At 40.1% G+C, this 15259-nt stretch overlaps 1 protein-coding gene across 5 annotated transcripts in view; it reads right to left on the bottom strand.

The window, feature by feature from the left end:
- Positions 1-15259, bottom strand: part of TMCC2 (transmembrane and coiled-coil domain family 2) — a 1263302-nt gene that overhangs the window by 233418 nt on the left and 1014625 nt on the right. Inside the window, exon 1 of one of the 5 annotated variants that reach the window (XM_044076804.1) lies at positions 17-386. The exons of the other annotated variants lie outside the window; for them this stretch is intronic. Coding sequence (XP_043932739.1) covers positions 17-334 — 318 coding nt within the window. The 5' untranslated portion in view covers positions 335-386. Of the gene's footprint in view, positions 1-16; positions 387-15259 lie in introns of those variants that run through there. 5 annotated transcript variants of the gene reach the window in all.

The raw sequence follows: 15259 nt of genomic DNA, 5'->3' as shown, positions 1-15259 counted from the left end.
AAGTGTTTTCTTTTACCTGAATTACAGCTGCCTTTTGCACTTTGTAGTTTCTACTCTGCTGTTCTGTCTGGTCTCCTTGGTTGGAGCGATACTGTTCACTGACATCCGGAGGAACAAAGGGAAGAAGATACCAAAAAGCCAGCCATCGTGGTGCAGACATCAGTACAAGCTGGTCCACTGGCTGTGCTCTGTAATCCATTATAATGCCTGATAAATTCCTCACAGCCACTGAAGGATAAAATGAGGTCTGTGCAGATAATGGATGTGGGAATCTATTTGTCGACAATGACTGACTACACAAGGCCCTTTCACTGAAGCACCCACTGCTGTTCATCAGAAAGAGATGAGCCCAGGGAGACAGAAAAAGCACAAGTGATGGAATGGGAAGTGACAGGCCAACAACAAGCGTGGGGGAGGGGAGTTGTGGCAGGGAACTTAAACGCAGATATGATCTGCGAAAAAAAAGGTGAGTAACTGTAATAACACATGAACAGCCCTTAAGGAGTATTCTTAGTTACTTAATGGACCTTAGCTGCAACATTAACTAGTGAGGATAAGGCACATTCAAAGTATTCTGTCAGAAAGTATCAAGTCATGAGAAATTTAAACTGAGTCAATTTCCAAACCACCATTCTGTTAAACAATGCCTTCAACATAAATGTATTCGATTCAGGATAGACTATATGAGCAGAATGAAGTCTTCTAACATGAACAGTCAGATTCACAGCATTGCATCCCATTTATAGTTGTAAAGTATGTATGAAAGGAATATTTAAATGTAGAACAATTACTTTGGGAGTCACATAAAGCACCACACTTGCTGAAAGAGCACAATAATTGGCTATTAACTGTGGCATCAGAGAAGATGACATAAAATTACAGTGATGCATTTCACAAGACACAGAGAGTATGTGTGAGCTGAAATGACATGATGTAGCAATAGAGAGCAGTTGGCAACATTCAGAAAGTTAAATAATAATTATTGGTTGCATGTATTCTGCTGGCATAGTAAGTCGTTTCTCTTACAAAATATTTTTAGGAAGAAACCACTGAAGCAGTATCATCAAAGGATTGGTATGTAGATGCAAATTATTTTCCTTCTGTGCTGAAAGTTTGCGTGAGCCCCTTCTCAAAGATTAAAGAATCCCATAGAGCACAGATTCCAATGCTTATAAAATTATTAGTCATTTTTTTTAAATGTGGATACAATGGTAGAAGGGATATGTATATTTGGGGGTATAGTAGTAGCATTCACACAAGGGGTTTGTGGGACTTAACCCCATGAAATTTGACTTTTGGCATTTTTTACATATCTCAGTCTATCACACAATTCTTTCCCTTTGCATATTCTTAGAGAACAATACCTAGCAACACTGTTTGCAGCCCCAAAGAAGCATACATAGTCATGTGGAGTACACAGAAAGGTCTAGACTTAGTGGCATTTACAGTGTACAACTAAAATCTGTCCCTCCAATGGGGGGCATAATTCTGGTGACAAAACTGTAAATAGGCGATGTAAAAGGACTTCATTACACATTAAGCTACTCTTCTGATATCTCTGTAATTATTGGAAGGTAGTGTAAAGGGATATCATGGGATGTGAGTGCATTTCTACACATAATACTTTTGCTAAGCTTTTTCCATTGCTGGCAAGATTCAGTACCTCCAGCCTGCATCATATATCAAGCATCCAATGGATTGCTAAACTATAGTTAGGTCTTCTGCTGGCATGTGCAATTCTTCAAACTGAAACCCCTCTCAACTCAAAGTTAAGGAGAAGGAAGGGGGAGGTTTCATTAAGTTGAGGATAATAAAAGCTATACAGCCACAAGTGGAACAATTAGCTTGACACAATAACTATTACACACACACACTGAATGCACCAGCTATGATTGCGAATGATGCAGTTTTGGCGTTCATTTATAAAGCAGTGATAACTCAGCTTCATAAATCAATGATGGTACTGTAAATTCATACCGCCTAACAGCTTGCTTCTGGGATAGTCACCCTGTTTACTCAGCCTAGTTACAGCTCTGAGTGGATCACCTTCAGGATCCCCCACCCATATACAGTATATATATATATATATATATATATATATATATATATATATATATATATAAAAACACAAATGGCCCCTTAACTGCCCTAATGACATGTGGTCACAAATGTATTTCCTTGCCTAAAGCCATTTTAGCACTTATGCAGCATGGAGATGCAAACTGGCACTAGCTGAGGGGCTACTAAGGATATAAGACATGTTGTCAAGTAGCTGAAAACCTAAACTTAGTATTGAAAGTTAAGTACTGAATATGCTATAGGTTAAAATGTTTCTACACAGAATATGTGCAGAGTATGAACTATTGCTGTACTGTCTAAACAGATGATACATGACAGTCTAACTCCAAAAAATAAATACAAAATAAGCATTTTTGCAGAGGGGCTATGCACCCTTGTACTCTCACAAACCCCAGTTAATATGACAACATCAAGAATGTGCTAGCTTTGAGAATATGGGCATCTTTTGATGAGCTGTGGTTCCAGCTAGGAGAAACCATGATAACATGCTATATTATCAAGCATATTACATTTTTACATACAGTATCAACTCAAAACAAGGATGCTTAAAATTAATACATTTTAGTGCAAGAAAATTAACACTGTGTAAGTGAAACAGACTAATATACATATATATGCATGTAAAAACTAAGTACTGTGTTTCAGAATTTCACTCACATATTGTTCTAGATGGAGCTGTGTAGCAGTACAGCTTAAATATATAATTTTTTGAAAAACTACCTAGTTTTCCAAATCTAGATAGATTTTATATACAGAAAATCCAGTAACAAATATTGTAATGCCAGTGTAGAGAAATCTTTATTAAAATGTGATGTCTGTAAATTGCATTCTTTCTTAAGCTAGACAGCATAATATTTGTAAGCTGTGTTTAAATTTGTATAATACGTAAAGGCACTGCACTGCAAAATTGTGTGACCTTTCTTGGGGAATGTAAAAAAAGAAGAGAATACATGGAATTTGTAATTGAAATGTAAAGTGCAGTTTCCTGCATTTCCTGATTCAGAAAGCCTACGGCCAAAAAAATTAAATTACAAGACTCTTCAAAGAATCTCTGAGCCCAGAATTTTGAAAGGAAGCAGTCATTAGTATGCACTGTTAATGGATGTAAAATCCTTTGATTACCTCAGAATGTGTGAAAAAAACTACTCTGGTTGAACCTCTCATTTCTGTGAAAGTAATAACCTAAAATATGCATGAAATTGAAACCAGTGTAATGTCCATCAGTCATGCTAGAAGACATTGAGGTAAACACACCTATGTATGTTTGTTGTAAAAATCTGTCTCTGCCTGAATATTTCAGTAAGCTGTCATCCATCAGGGTCCGTTATTTATTTATGTTAGAAACATTTATCTCTTTTGTAGGTCAGATTTGTCTTTAAATGTTCTGTGTATGAAACTGATTATTGTTTATTACTGTGCAGACCACTACATATAGAATCTATCTCAGTACTGCCTTAGCTTCTTTTATTGTCTAAGTAAAGCACTTGTGTATTATTTAGTATCTGAGGAGAAGGTATTATTTAGTACTATAGACTGACAAGCTGTGGTATCCATTTTTATTTAGCCAGATCATTGAACACAGTACCAGTGGAGTACTATTTTGATAATTTATATTTGTACATTATCAATAGTGTTACAGTAACTGGTGTTTTTGGCCCCTGGACATATCTAAGGGATAGTATTATCTTGCCATGAAGAAAGCTGTGGGGAATTGAAGAATTCTACTAGCCCTCCATGGCAATTGTGTGTGTGTGTGTGTGTGTGTGTGTGTGTGTGTGTGTGTGTGTGTGTGTGTGTGTGTGTGTGTGTGTGTGCACGTGTGTATGGTGTATAGGTAAGGGGCACTGAAAGGTATTGTGGCTCATACAGAAAGTGGTGAGAAAGGAGCCAGATGTGTTAAGCCAAAGGCTGACTCAGCTCTGTAAGTTGTCATTATGTTGCCCTAGTCTGCAGTGAATTCAGCTGTAATGCCAGGCTAAAAGGAAATGTCTATGAAATGTGCTGTTGCCAGGCTGAATGATGCAGAATGTATTATTTTTTCTATTTTCCCTGTTTCTGGCATGTTTATCTACAAAATATATTGTCATCGTAAAAAAGAGAGAGATAGTTTGTCCAGATGGCAAAGGACAAATAGAGAAGCTAGATCCTGAAACAGTTCACTATCTTCTAATATAACATACAAAGATAAAACATCAATGGAATATAATGGTTACTGGAATTTTCTAAACAGAGTGTGATTCAAGAAGAAACCAATGATGGAGGTGTTTTGACAAACTCTGATGACTGTGATGCTGGGTATGGGAGAAGCTGATTAATGACATATCTTACATGGAGACTAGAACTGCAAAATAATATTGCCAAACAGTTATGTGTTACTGTAGTAGAAAAGAAAATTAAATGTATTTGGTGACCAGCCTGTGGAATTATCCTATCTGTGAAAGTTAGCTTTTTATTTTAAGGAGCAGTCTTCTTGCAGCAAGCTAGTCCAATGTTACTTTAGTGGAAAAGAAAATTAAATGTATTTGCTGACCAGCCTGTGGAATTATCCTATCTGTGAAAGTTAGCTATTTATTTTAAGGAACAGTCTTCATGGACCTTGGACATTTGCAGTTATTTTGTTTTGGATCCAAACACCTTAGTTGTCTGTCCCTCATATACTGGGGTACTACACTATTTATTTATTAACATTTGATTACCCGGAAAGTCTGACTAGGTAGGTACCTATTTTCAGCAAATTGCCAGAGAGAAAAGCTTGAAAGTATTACAAAATATTTTAAGAACAATAATTTTACAATATTCAAAATATTCAAAAATAACACAAGTTTCAGTTGTAATGAAAAGTCAGGCTTGTGTTGGGTAATCCAGGCATGTAGTTCAGTAGTTTTACTTCTTATGTTTCTTATAATATTGTAGAGTTATAGTGTATAGACTGGAATTATCTTGATGTTGATTATGATAGCTGGGACCAGGATTAGGGTGAATGTCTCCTCCTTGCAGGATTTTAGTATATTGGGGTATAACTGATTCTTGTGTTTTGGAAATTCTTTTTCCATTTTATTTTATTTCAGTCTGAGCTGAAATAGACTTAATCAGTCTATATTTGGGGTAAAGGTGAAAGATGTCATTAAGCAGGTTTGCTGTGATGTGTGGAGAATTTAGGGATGGAGTATGGATAGACAGATGGGACAGAGTTGGAGAGATGTCGAGAGCTATTACTGAATTTTGATAGGATGAGAGCTGGATTAATACAATGAGAGGAATAGAGGATAAACTGAGGAGCAGCATGATAAAGTAGATGGATCTGTATTTTATGGATGGCAGGTAGTGGGAAGTTGGACTCTATTTAATGGTGATGAAGTCTGAAAGCTGGTAGAAGGTAGGTAGGAAATATTTTCTATGAAGAAAGACAGGTTGTCCTTGTATCTTCTCTTATGCTTCTGAAATGTAAGAAATAGAGGGTTTGAAAGGATAGAGTATGAGAATGTAGTTAAGATAGAAAGGAGTGAGGATTTATTTGGGAAAGTAAAAAATGAAATGTAGAATAATGACAACATTCACAGTGAAAATGTTTGAGAGTTGGGCCTTCTGCCAGAGCTCTTGCAGTATAGTATCTGAGTCAGAGGTGGATGAAGTAATCACAGGCTTTGCACTGTGAAGGAAGATGGTGAGTGAGTGGAAGTGGAAACCAAAGTAGAGACCACTAGTTTGCAGTTTTGGGCTTCTAATCCCCCATAAGTGCCAGACTGATCTTCAAAGATTGGTGGTAGTGGACCATTGATCACAAATACAAATAAATCTTTCAGTTTACTTCATCTTACATGTGCAATGATAGGTGCACATAAAGGTTAAAATTCACTTCTGGCACTCTGCAGCTTAACATAATTGTTTGATTAAAAATTTTTGAGAGAAGGTTAATTAGGCATGTTTTTGCAAAGGGGGTGGGGGTGGGGGGGGTCCCATCCCTCACTATCCCAGCCAAGAGTACTAACTCAGCAGCGTAATTACTCAAAGGAAATAGAATGCTTAGTTTTGGTAGAAAAACAAATATTCCCTTTATTCCAATGTAGTGCAGACTTCGGCACAGTATACTTAATGGAGCTTTTGGGGGTGTGGGGTACAGCCCCCAACATAAATGCAGTTATTATAATATAATGCTTAATTCACAGTAATGTATATTTCAAGTTATATTTTAAATAACTGGTATTATATTGCTGATCAGTCAGGGAGAAAGCCTCTGTCTGGTCCATCTAGTCTCTGGAAGTAAATTACTTGGAAAAAATCTGACATATTAGGCATACACCTCATTAGTATATAAAGACCAATTGGTTTGTTGTTCTTGTCTTATTTTATGTCTAGTATTTATAACCATGTTTATCTGAAGGTGCTATCTAAGAACAAGAACTCTGGGACTGGACAACATACCAGGCTGCCTACTGGTCAGCATGAAACATAACTTATCAGACCCCTTACAGAGACTATTCAATATCAACCTTAAAACAGGCTTCATGCTGAATGGATGGAGGACAGCAACAGTTACTCATATGCATAAAGATGCTGCTTCAACGTTCCTGTGTAATTATAGACACACAAGCCTGACCGGCCTAACCTGTAAGACTATGGAAAGGATACTTATGGAATCAATAAATAAGGATAAAAGTAACCTACAAAGTCTTGGCACAAGCCAGTTCACATTTTTCAAGGGCAGATCCTGCCTTCTTAAACTGACTGATTTCTTCAAAGATTTACTGTAGCAATGGATAAGGGCAAATGAGTACATACCATATATCTAGCCTTACAAAAGCAATTCAGCACCATCCCATATTCTAGTACTGTAGATAAACTCTCCAAGATAAATGTAAATATCTTGTAACCCACTGAATAGCAAACTGACTATCAAACAGAACCTAGAAAATAAAGGTAGGTGACTGTAGCTCTTCCAAAGGGAACATAACTAGTAGTGTACCCCAGGGTTCATGGGTTCATAGGTTGGTACTAGGCTATCGGCCCTAGGGCCTATACAAGCCTAGCCCTAACAATTCCCTGGCTATTTCTTCCCATAATATTTACTTCCCTGAACTCCTGTCTAGCAGGGTGACTGATGTGATCCGCGGGGTGAATTTCCTATCTCCCATTCAATCATCAAGGTTCCTTTTGAAGCGGGCTAAAGAGGCGCTCTGCTTGACATGTATGGGCAGTCTATTCCAGAGTCTGGGGAGTCTCTGGGTCAGGAACCTATCCCTCCAGCATGTTTTGTTCATTGTGATGGCAAGGCTTAGATCCCTGGAGCATGTGTCTCTGAGGGATTGGGATTTCTTTAAGTGTAACATGTCCAGCAGCTCTGGGTTTGACATGGTCTTGTATGTTAAGCAGATATCACCTCTGAGTAGATGATATGCGACAGAGTATAGTTGGAGTTTTTTTAGACGGTCAGCATAGGCCATCTGCTTTAGGCCTGTGATTCTTTTAGTGAGGTATTTCTGTGGCCTTTCCAGTTGTTGCAGATGTCCTGAGAGGTACATACTAAATGGGGCATTGTATTCTATAATGGATCTAATGAGGAATGAGTACAGTGGGGCAATGACCTCCTTTTTTCTGGGTGAAAAGCCCTTAGTGATGAGGTGTGCCACATAGAAGGATTTCCTGACTGTTGTGGTGATGTGATTATCGAAGGTGAGACCACTGTCCACCTGTGTCCCTAAGTCTCTTATCACAGTTTAGGTGTTTAGTGTACTGCCACCTATGTGGTAATTCATGGGTAAATGTTTTTTCCCAAAGGGGATAACTATACATTCCTTGGCATTGAGCTTGAGACCATGGCTCTGCCACCACGCATCTGTTTCTGTAAGGCCCTTTTGTAGAATATCCACATCATTTTGGGATTCAATAATAGCTCCCCAGTTTACAGTCATCTGCAAACTTTGTTAGCCAGAGTCCCTTAGTGTTGGCCTGTACTTCAGAGAAGTAGATGCCAAATAAGAGCGGTTCCAGGACTGAACCCTGAGGCACTCTTCGTGTCACTTGTCTGGAGCTGGATTTGGAGTCAGCTACTTTTACAGTGTGGGTTCTGTCAGTAAGTCAGTTGGCAACCCATCGAGTGACATAGGAATTAATGCCCAGGTTAGTAAGTTTATCTATGATTCCAGAGTGGGGGATGGTGTTGAAGGCCTTGGCGAGGTCCTGATAGGCTGTGTGGACCTCCTTACCCTCATCCACACCTCTGGAGACTGATTTGAAGAAGTCAGTCTGGTTCACGAGAAAAGATTGGCCCTTCACAAACCCAAACTGGGTGGGGTCCAGTGTTTGAAGGCTGCCAATGTATTTGTTTATAAGTTCCATGATAATACGTTCCATGGCCTTGCAGATCAGGCTCATCAGACTGATGGGACAGTAGTTGCCGGGATCCAAGGTGGATCCCCCCTTGTTGAGTGGGATAACTGTAGCTGTGCACCACTCAGTGGGCATGAAGCCTGAGGTGAGGCTATGATTAAACATGACACTTAGGTGAGTTGCCAGTTCATTTTGCAGTTCATGTAGTACACAGCCTGGGATATCGTCTGGTCCCATGGATGCTGTATTCTTAGCTTTGGAGAGTGCGTTTTTTTACCCGTGTGGCCGTTATTACCAGACTCTGGCACTCTTTCGGTATTGAAATGAGCCCTTTAGGGGGTGAGAGGGGGGGGTGAAGTTGGCACTGAATCGATCTGCCAGGATATTGGCAATATCCTTGGGAATCAGTATATTTAATGCAATTCTGTTGTAGCTCACAGCAGATCTGAGCATTACCATTTAGATTCTTGACATAGTTATAGAATGCCTTGTGGTTGTCTTTGGAATCTTTGGCAGTTTTAGTCCTTGAGTCACTCCTCCTCGCCATTTAGTTTTTGAAGGTCAAAGCTAATGTTAATGGGTCATGGCTGACCACGTTTTTAGATGACTCCAAGGTTGATGCCATCATAAACTGCCCAGAGGACACCACGAGCCTCCAAGAGGGCCTGTCCCAAAAGAATATCTGGTTTCAATACCTTGAACTACAATAAAATACCAAGAAATGTATGGTAGTACTGCTCAGCAAGCATGACTCTCCTTTAACTGTCACATCGCCAACACATCCCTGAAAATCTGTCCTGTAGTCAAGGATCTAGGGACCCATGTTGACACCCAACTGTCCTGTAATCACAATGTATCCATTATTGCAAAGAAGTCCTTTTCCATTGCACAGCTTGCATGACCAGGTCAAGGGATGTAATCCTTCCCCTACACCACTCATTAGGCCACTCACTGAGTATAAAGCACCTTTCATTATGTACATGTCCAAGCACTTATCATAACCAGAATGACCACAATCGTTCTTGACTAAGAAAATCAAGGGCCTAAATCATAAAAACTATGCGGACCATCTCAAAGCCTTGTCCCTCTCCTCAGGTTACTGAGAGGTGACCTCTGCCTTGGGTATCTGGCCTCAACAAACCCTATCTTTCAGACCTATTATAAATTCACAAGTCCACTGGTGCCATAAACACCTGCTCAAGGTATCTCAATCGCTTCTACAATGTAAACAGAACATACTGGGCTGGTCGGTATGTATCTTAAAGAATTTTGTTTCCATGGAGCCACCTTCCAGTCCGCATAAAACAAAATACTTTCATTACCATATTTAAATATAATTTAAATGAATGGCTGAGTAACCACCAATTTGAACCCTTGTCCCTCGTGAATAGGGGCAACATGTAAATCTTCCAACATAACCCTGTCCTGCTGTCTCTGGTTATTTGTACAGAAAGTTTAAGGGCTAACTACCAACATGGAAGTGGAAAACTAGGCTTCTTATGATCCTCTCAGATCAATAGCTTGACATGTACCTATGAACCTATAAAACGTTTGTTCTAAAAAACTGTCAATTTGGATTTTTCACTGAGTATAGCCTTTCACCTAACTCTATAGCAGCTTATCTTTCTTCCTTTCCTTTCACCCAATAGTGGTCTCACATGCATTATTTTAACATAAAGATGCATGTGTTTTTTATGTGATGCCCCTACCATGATTTCTAGTCCACTGAGTTTGCAGTATTTATTAAAGGGTGTCCCTACCATGATTTCTAGTCCACGGAGTTTGCAGTATTTATTAAAGGGTGTCCCTACCATGATTTCTAGTCCACGGAGTTTGCAGTAATTATTAAAGGGTGTCCCTACCATGATTTCTAGTCCACGGAGTTTGCAGTATTTATTAAAGGGTGTCCCTACCATGATTTCTAGTCCACAGAGTTTGCAGTATTTATTAAAGGGTGTCCCTACCATGATTTCTAGTCCACGGAATTTGCTGTATTTATGTCCATAGTAGGATTCTACCTTTTAAAATAACTGAAATCCTACTTCTAGACAGGATGATTCAAGACTGTTGATGAGACAAAAAAGTGTTCTTAGTATTTCATCAGTATTAAGAATGTGAAAAATTTATTTTTTATAATTATTTTTCAAGCAAAGGTACGTGTACACAGGAATCATGTAGCCATACAACTGGCCTTTCTGCTAAACAGTGCATGAGAAAAAGCATAGATAGTACAGATAGTACAGATACCACAGATAGTACAGATAGCACAGATAGCACAGATAGTACATATTTAACTGGCATAGTAGCCCAAGCAGTAGCAGAAAGGTCTTTTGATATATCCAGTCTGCATACCCCTCAACAGTACTGAATTCCTCTATATTTACCAGTTTTAAGGTGAAAATAATGGGATGCCACCAATTCCTCAGTGGCCCTTTTAATTCCGTTTTTTTTTTTTGACTTGTTGCTGATGTCATCATGTGCAGGGTGTGCAACATGATGTCAAATCCATAAGGGAGACTGCCAGCCTGTCAGAATTTGGCTTGGACGTGTCTGTGTGATTACTTTTTTATCTTCGTACATTGAACATTCATATTACGGTATGGATTTAGCAGGAATGGGTGGCAGCACGGCAGCAGTTTAGCAGCCACTCTCACATACTTATCTCAACTCATACATAACAGCAGCAGCAGGGATGGTCAGCCAGGAGAACCCAGGACAGGAACTAGAAAGATGAGAAAATTCATCTATCTCCTCAGGCAGCTCGACTTCCTCTGGCTCCAGGTAAAAGAACAAAAAAAAATGTTAAGTGGCATATTTATATGCTAGAAAAAAGCCTAGAACTGTCAGTGCAATGCAGTCACAGTGCCTCTCTCTCTCAGACCGTGACTGAAAAGTTTGCTAGCGTTAGCTCGGTTGTACGGTACCTATGTTGTTGTCTTTTGGGTTTTCCTGCTTAAGGGTCGCCACAGCGGAACTCCGGTCCGCAAATGATTGGCAGTAGATTTTGACGAACGCCAAGGTGCCAGCTCGACGTTCAACCTTCATGTCTACTTCATGTTATGGATGCAGTTTGTGGTCATGCACACTATGCACAGTCTCTCTCTCTTTCACACACATGCACAGTCACACACACACAGACACACACAGACACACACACACACCATTAATAAAAGTTTTCAGTGGTTTTCAATGTATAACAAAAACAAATGAAACTGGCTCCAGAAGTGTTTTCAGTCATTAGATCAATGTTTCTTTGTTTGTTTGTTTGTCTTTCGGCTTTTTCCTGGTAAGGGGTTGCCACAGCGGAAATCCGGTCTGCTAATGATTGGCAGTAGATTTTTACGAAACACCAAGGAGTCAGCTCGACACCCAACCTTCAACGAAGGCACGCCCATCAATAACGTTTGTAAAAGAAAAGAAGAGGTTTAGGAAAACATAGGCTCTGAAACAGCCAGGCATCATTTGGCTGCGGTATTATCTCTGAGCTGCTATATTAAAATAAATGCAGATTTGTTGAACTGTTTGCTTAGAAGAAAGTTAAGAGGGAGGATTCATGCATTCTTTGGTGGTTCTAATTATCATATTTCCTTCTCAGAGATCCTCATTTTTTTGTATGTTCAAAGCATTTAAATTGGTGTTTCCTTTCCTAATTAAAGAGATAAAAATTGCTCCCAAGATTATGAAATTATTTCATTAGTGAGCTGTTTTTTTTTTCATAGTGTTTCTGGGCTAAATCACCTTCTGTCATGATAGCCTCATTACATGGAGTTATCTGAGGCTGTGATTGTACCGTGATCCTGACTTGTGATTTGTGTAAAAGAGGATGAGGTACTGACAAGTTTTAATGAAGAGCTGTTAAAATATGCAACAACATCCTCATTAAGCAACAGAACACCTAGACAGGCCCATCAGACTCTACCAACTGCTGTTTGAAATTATTTGTAAGGAATTATTTTGTGATCCTATTTTAAATTGCATAGGTCATAGGAAGATAAGGCTATTGAAAAGCTTCACTAATCATACGTGACTTGATAGTGAGGCACACTGATGTCCCACTCACTAGGTTGAATAAGGAGAAGGAAACAGCTGTCTGTCGGGTGCCAGGGTCTGACACATAACACACGCACTCAGGTCACTCCACAACAAGTACAATTATGACTGTCATTCTCCATGTGCGTGTGAATGACCTGAGACACATCTCCCTGGACTACATGAAAAGAGACAGAGGAGCTCTCAGATAATGTGCCCAGGCAGGTATGACCCTAGCCCTGAGCAGCATCCTACTGTCATCCAGAATGATACCGCAGTACAAGCAGAAATCTATTGACTTCAACAATTGGCTAAGTTTCTGGTGTCATTCTAAGGGGATCCAGTATCTGTCTGCTTGGGATAACATGACTGACAGACCTCAATGCTTTTCCAGAGACGGCCTGCATCTGTTACCCCTAGGCTTCCGGATACAGGCTAAGGCTCTTACCACTCCTATAGTGCCTTTTTTAGGTGGTGTTCCAAAGACCAAATTACCACTGTAAAAGCTATAAATAAATGCAATCTGAGGATCATGCTGTTCAACGCTAGAAGTCTAAATCTCAAGATGCACTTGCTCATAACACTCCTCAAAGTGAAGAACATCAACATTTGTGCTGCAACAAGAGACCTGGTTTAAAGCAACAGAAAGCACTCCTGCACTACCAGGCTATAACTCATTCCACACCTTTTGGCCCCAGAACATGGACCAAAGATCTAAAGGTGGTGGCATCTCAATATTCATAAAGGATATGCACACCTCCGGACTAGTAGCCCAACATAAGGCATCAGAGATACTTCAGGTACAATTAACAGTGGGTTAGATGGCAATTCAGGTCTTAGCATGCTAAAGGTCCCCAACCATGTCCCAAGACTCTCACTCCACGTTCCTAAGCACCCTGGAAACTATTAGGGTCCAACCCAACAATCTCATACTGGGTGACTTCAACTACCCCTCCATCAACTGGGAAAACTACTCATGCACCAATACACTTGCGCAAAGCTTCCTGGAATTCATTAATTCCAGTGCACTGGACCAGCTCATTCTTACCCCGACTAGAGGAAGCAACATCCTTGACCTGGTTATTACTAACATGGGCAACCGTTGCTCAACACCAATAGTCAAGTCCTCTCTGGTTAGATCTGACCACAAACTAATTACCATGGAAACCCACATCTCAACCACACCACCAACAAAAGTAACCACCATGAAAAACTTCTCCAAAGCTGACTTTGGGCTCCTAAAAACAGAGGTGACTACATTCACGGCACCCATGCAAATGGAAAATAGGTGCATGACCACCAAATCATACACCAATGCACTGTACGAATAAGTACATAAATGCACGGAACTAGCCATACCCAACAGAACCAAGACACTCTCCTCCAAAAAAAGGAAAACAATCTGGTGGTCCCCTGCCATTAACAAACTCTACAGCAGAAGGAAGAAACTGTTGCAGAAAAAGGTGAAGTCCCAAGACTGGAAAAACTCCCTTATTAGCCTCAACAAAAAGTTGAGATCCATCATCAAAATCTCTAAAGCTAGTTATGAAGGCAGAAATGTGACAGACACTAAAAACAACCACAAAGCCTTCTACAGTTATATCAAGAATCTCGATGGCAATACCCAGATTTGCTCTGATTTACTGCACAATGGAACCTCCTATACTGAGCAAAAAGATATTGCCAATATACTGGCCACCAGATTCAGTACCAACTTTACCCCTTTCTCCCCCCCTAAAAGACCAATCACAATACCAGAAGAATGCCAAGCACCCACCAATACTACAGCACAGGTTAAAGCTAAACTGTCCAAGGCCAAGAATACAGCTCCCATGGGACCTGACAATATCCCTGGCTGTGTTCTACATGAACTACAAAGTGAACTGGCACCACACTTATGTGCACTGTTCAATCACAGCCTCACCTCAGGCTTTGTCCCTACAGAATGGAGCACTGCTACAGTCATCCCTCTCTATAAAGGGGGAGCGACTACAGACCCTGGAAATTATCGCCCCATTAGCCTGATGAGTCTGATATGTAAGGCTGTGGAGCGCATCATCATGAACCTAATATACAATGATATAGGGAATCTCCAAACTCTGGATACCACGCAGTTTTATTTTGTGAAGGATAGATCATGCCTGCTCAACCTGGATGACTTCTTTGAGTTAGTCACCAGAGCAGTGGATGAGGGCAAGGCAGTTCATACCACCTACCTCAATCTGGCCAAGGCCTTTGATACCATTCCCCACTCAGGAATTATTGATAGACTCACCAAACTAGGCATCAATCCCTATATCACTAGGTGGGTTGCAAATTGGCTCACAGATAGAACTCACAGTGTGAAAGTCGCAGACTCCAAGTCAGACTGCTGACCAGTCACAAGTGGAGTCCCACAGGGATCGGTCCTGGGTCCTCTCCTGTTTGGCATCTACTTCTCAGATGTCCAGGTCAACACGGAGGGACTCTGGCTGACCAAGTTTGCCGACGATTGCTGGGAGGCGTTATTAACTCCCCAAGAGATGTAGACATTCTACAGAAAGGCCTCACTGAGACCAACAACTGGTGTTGAAACCATGGCCTTAAGCTTAATGCCAAAAAAATGCGTTGTCCTTCCCTTTGGGAAAAACTCAGTTCCCACTAATTACCACATAACTTGGCCTATCATGCTTTATATTGGTTTGGTCACAGATTATGTGATGAGTTCAGCTTTTTTTTTTTCTTTGCAATTAACTAAAACAACCTGTCTGTCTCTTGCTCCTGATTACTGATTTCATACAACCAAAGTATGTGAATACTTCCTTTTTTCTATCTTGTACTTGGA

Source organism: Protopterus annectens, chromosome 7.part0, assembly GCF_019279795.1.
Source record: "Protopterus annectens isolate FY-2018-M chromosome 7.part0, PAN1.0, whole genome shotgun sequence".
Taxonomy (NCBI): domain Eukaryota; kingdom Metazoa; phylum Chordata; order Ceratodontiformes; family Protopteridae; genus Protopterus; species Protopterus annectens.
The sequence above is the reverse complement of the archived record's forward strand: the minus strand, read 5'-3'. Positions and strand labels throughout refer to the sequence as shown.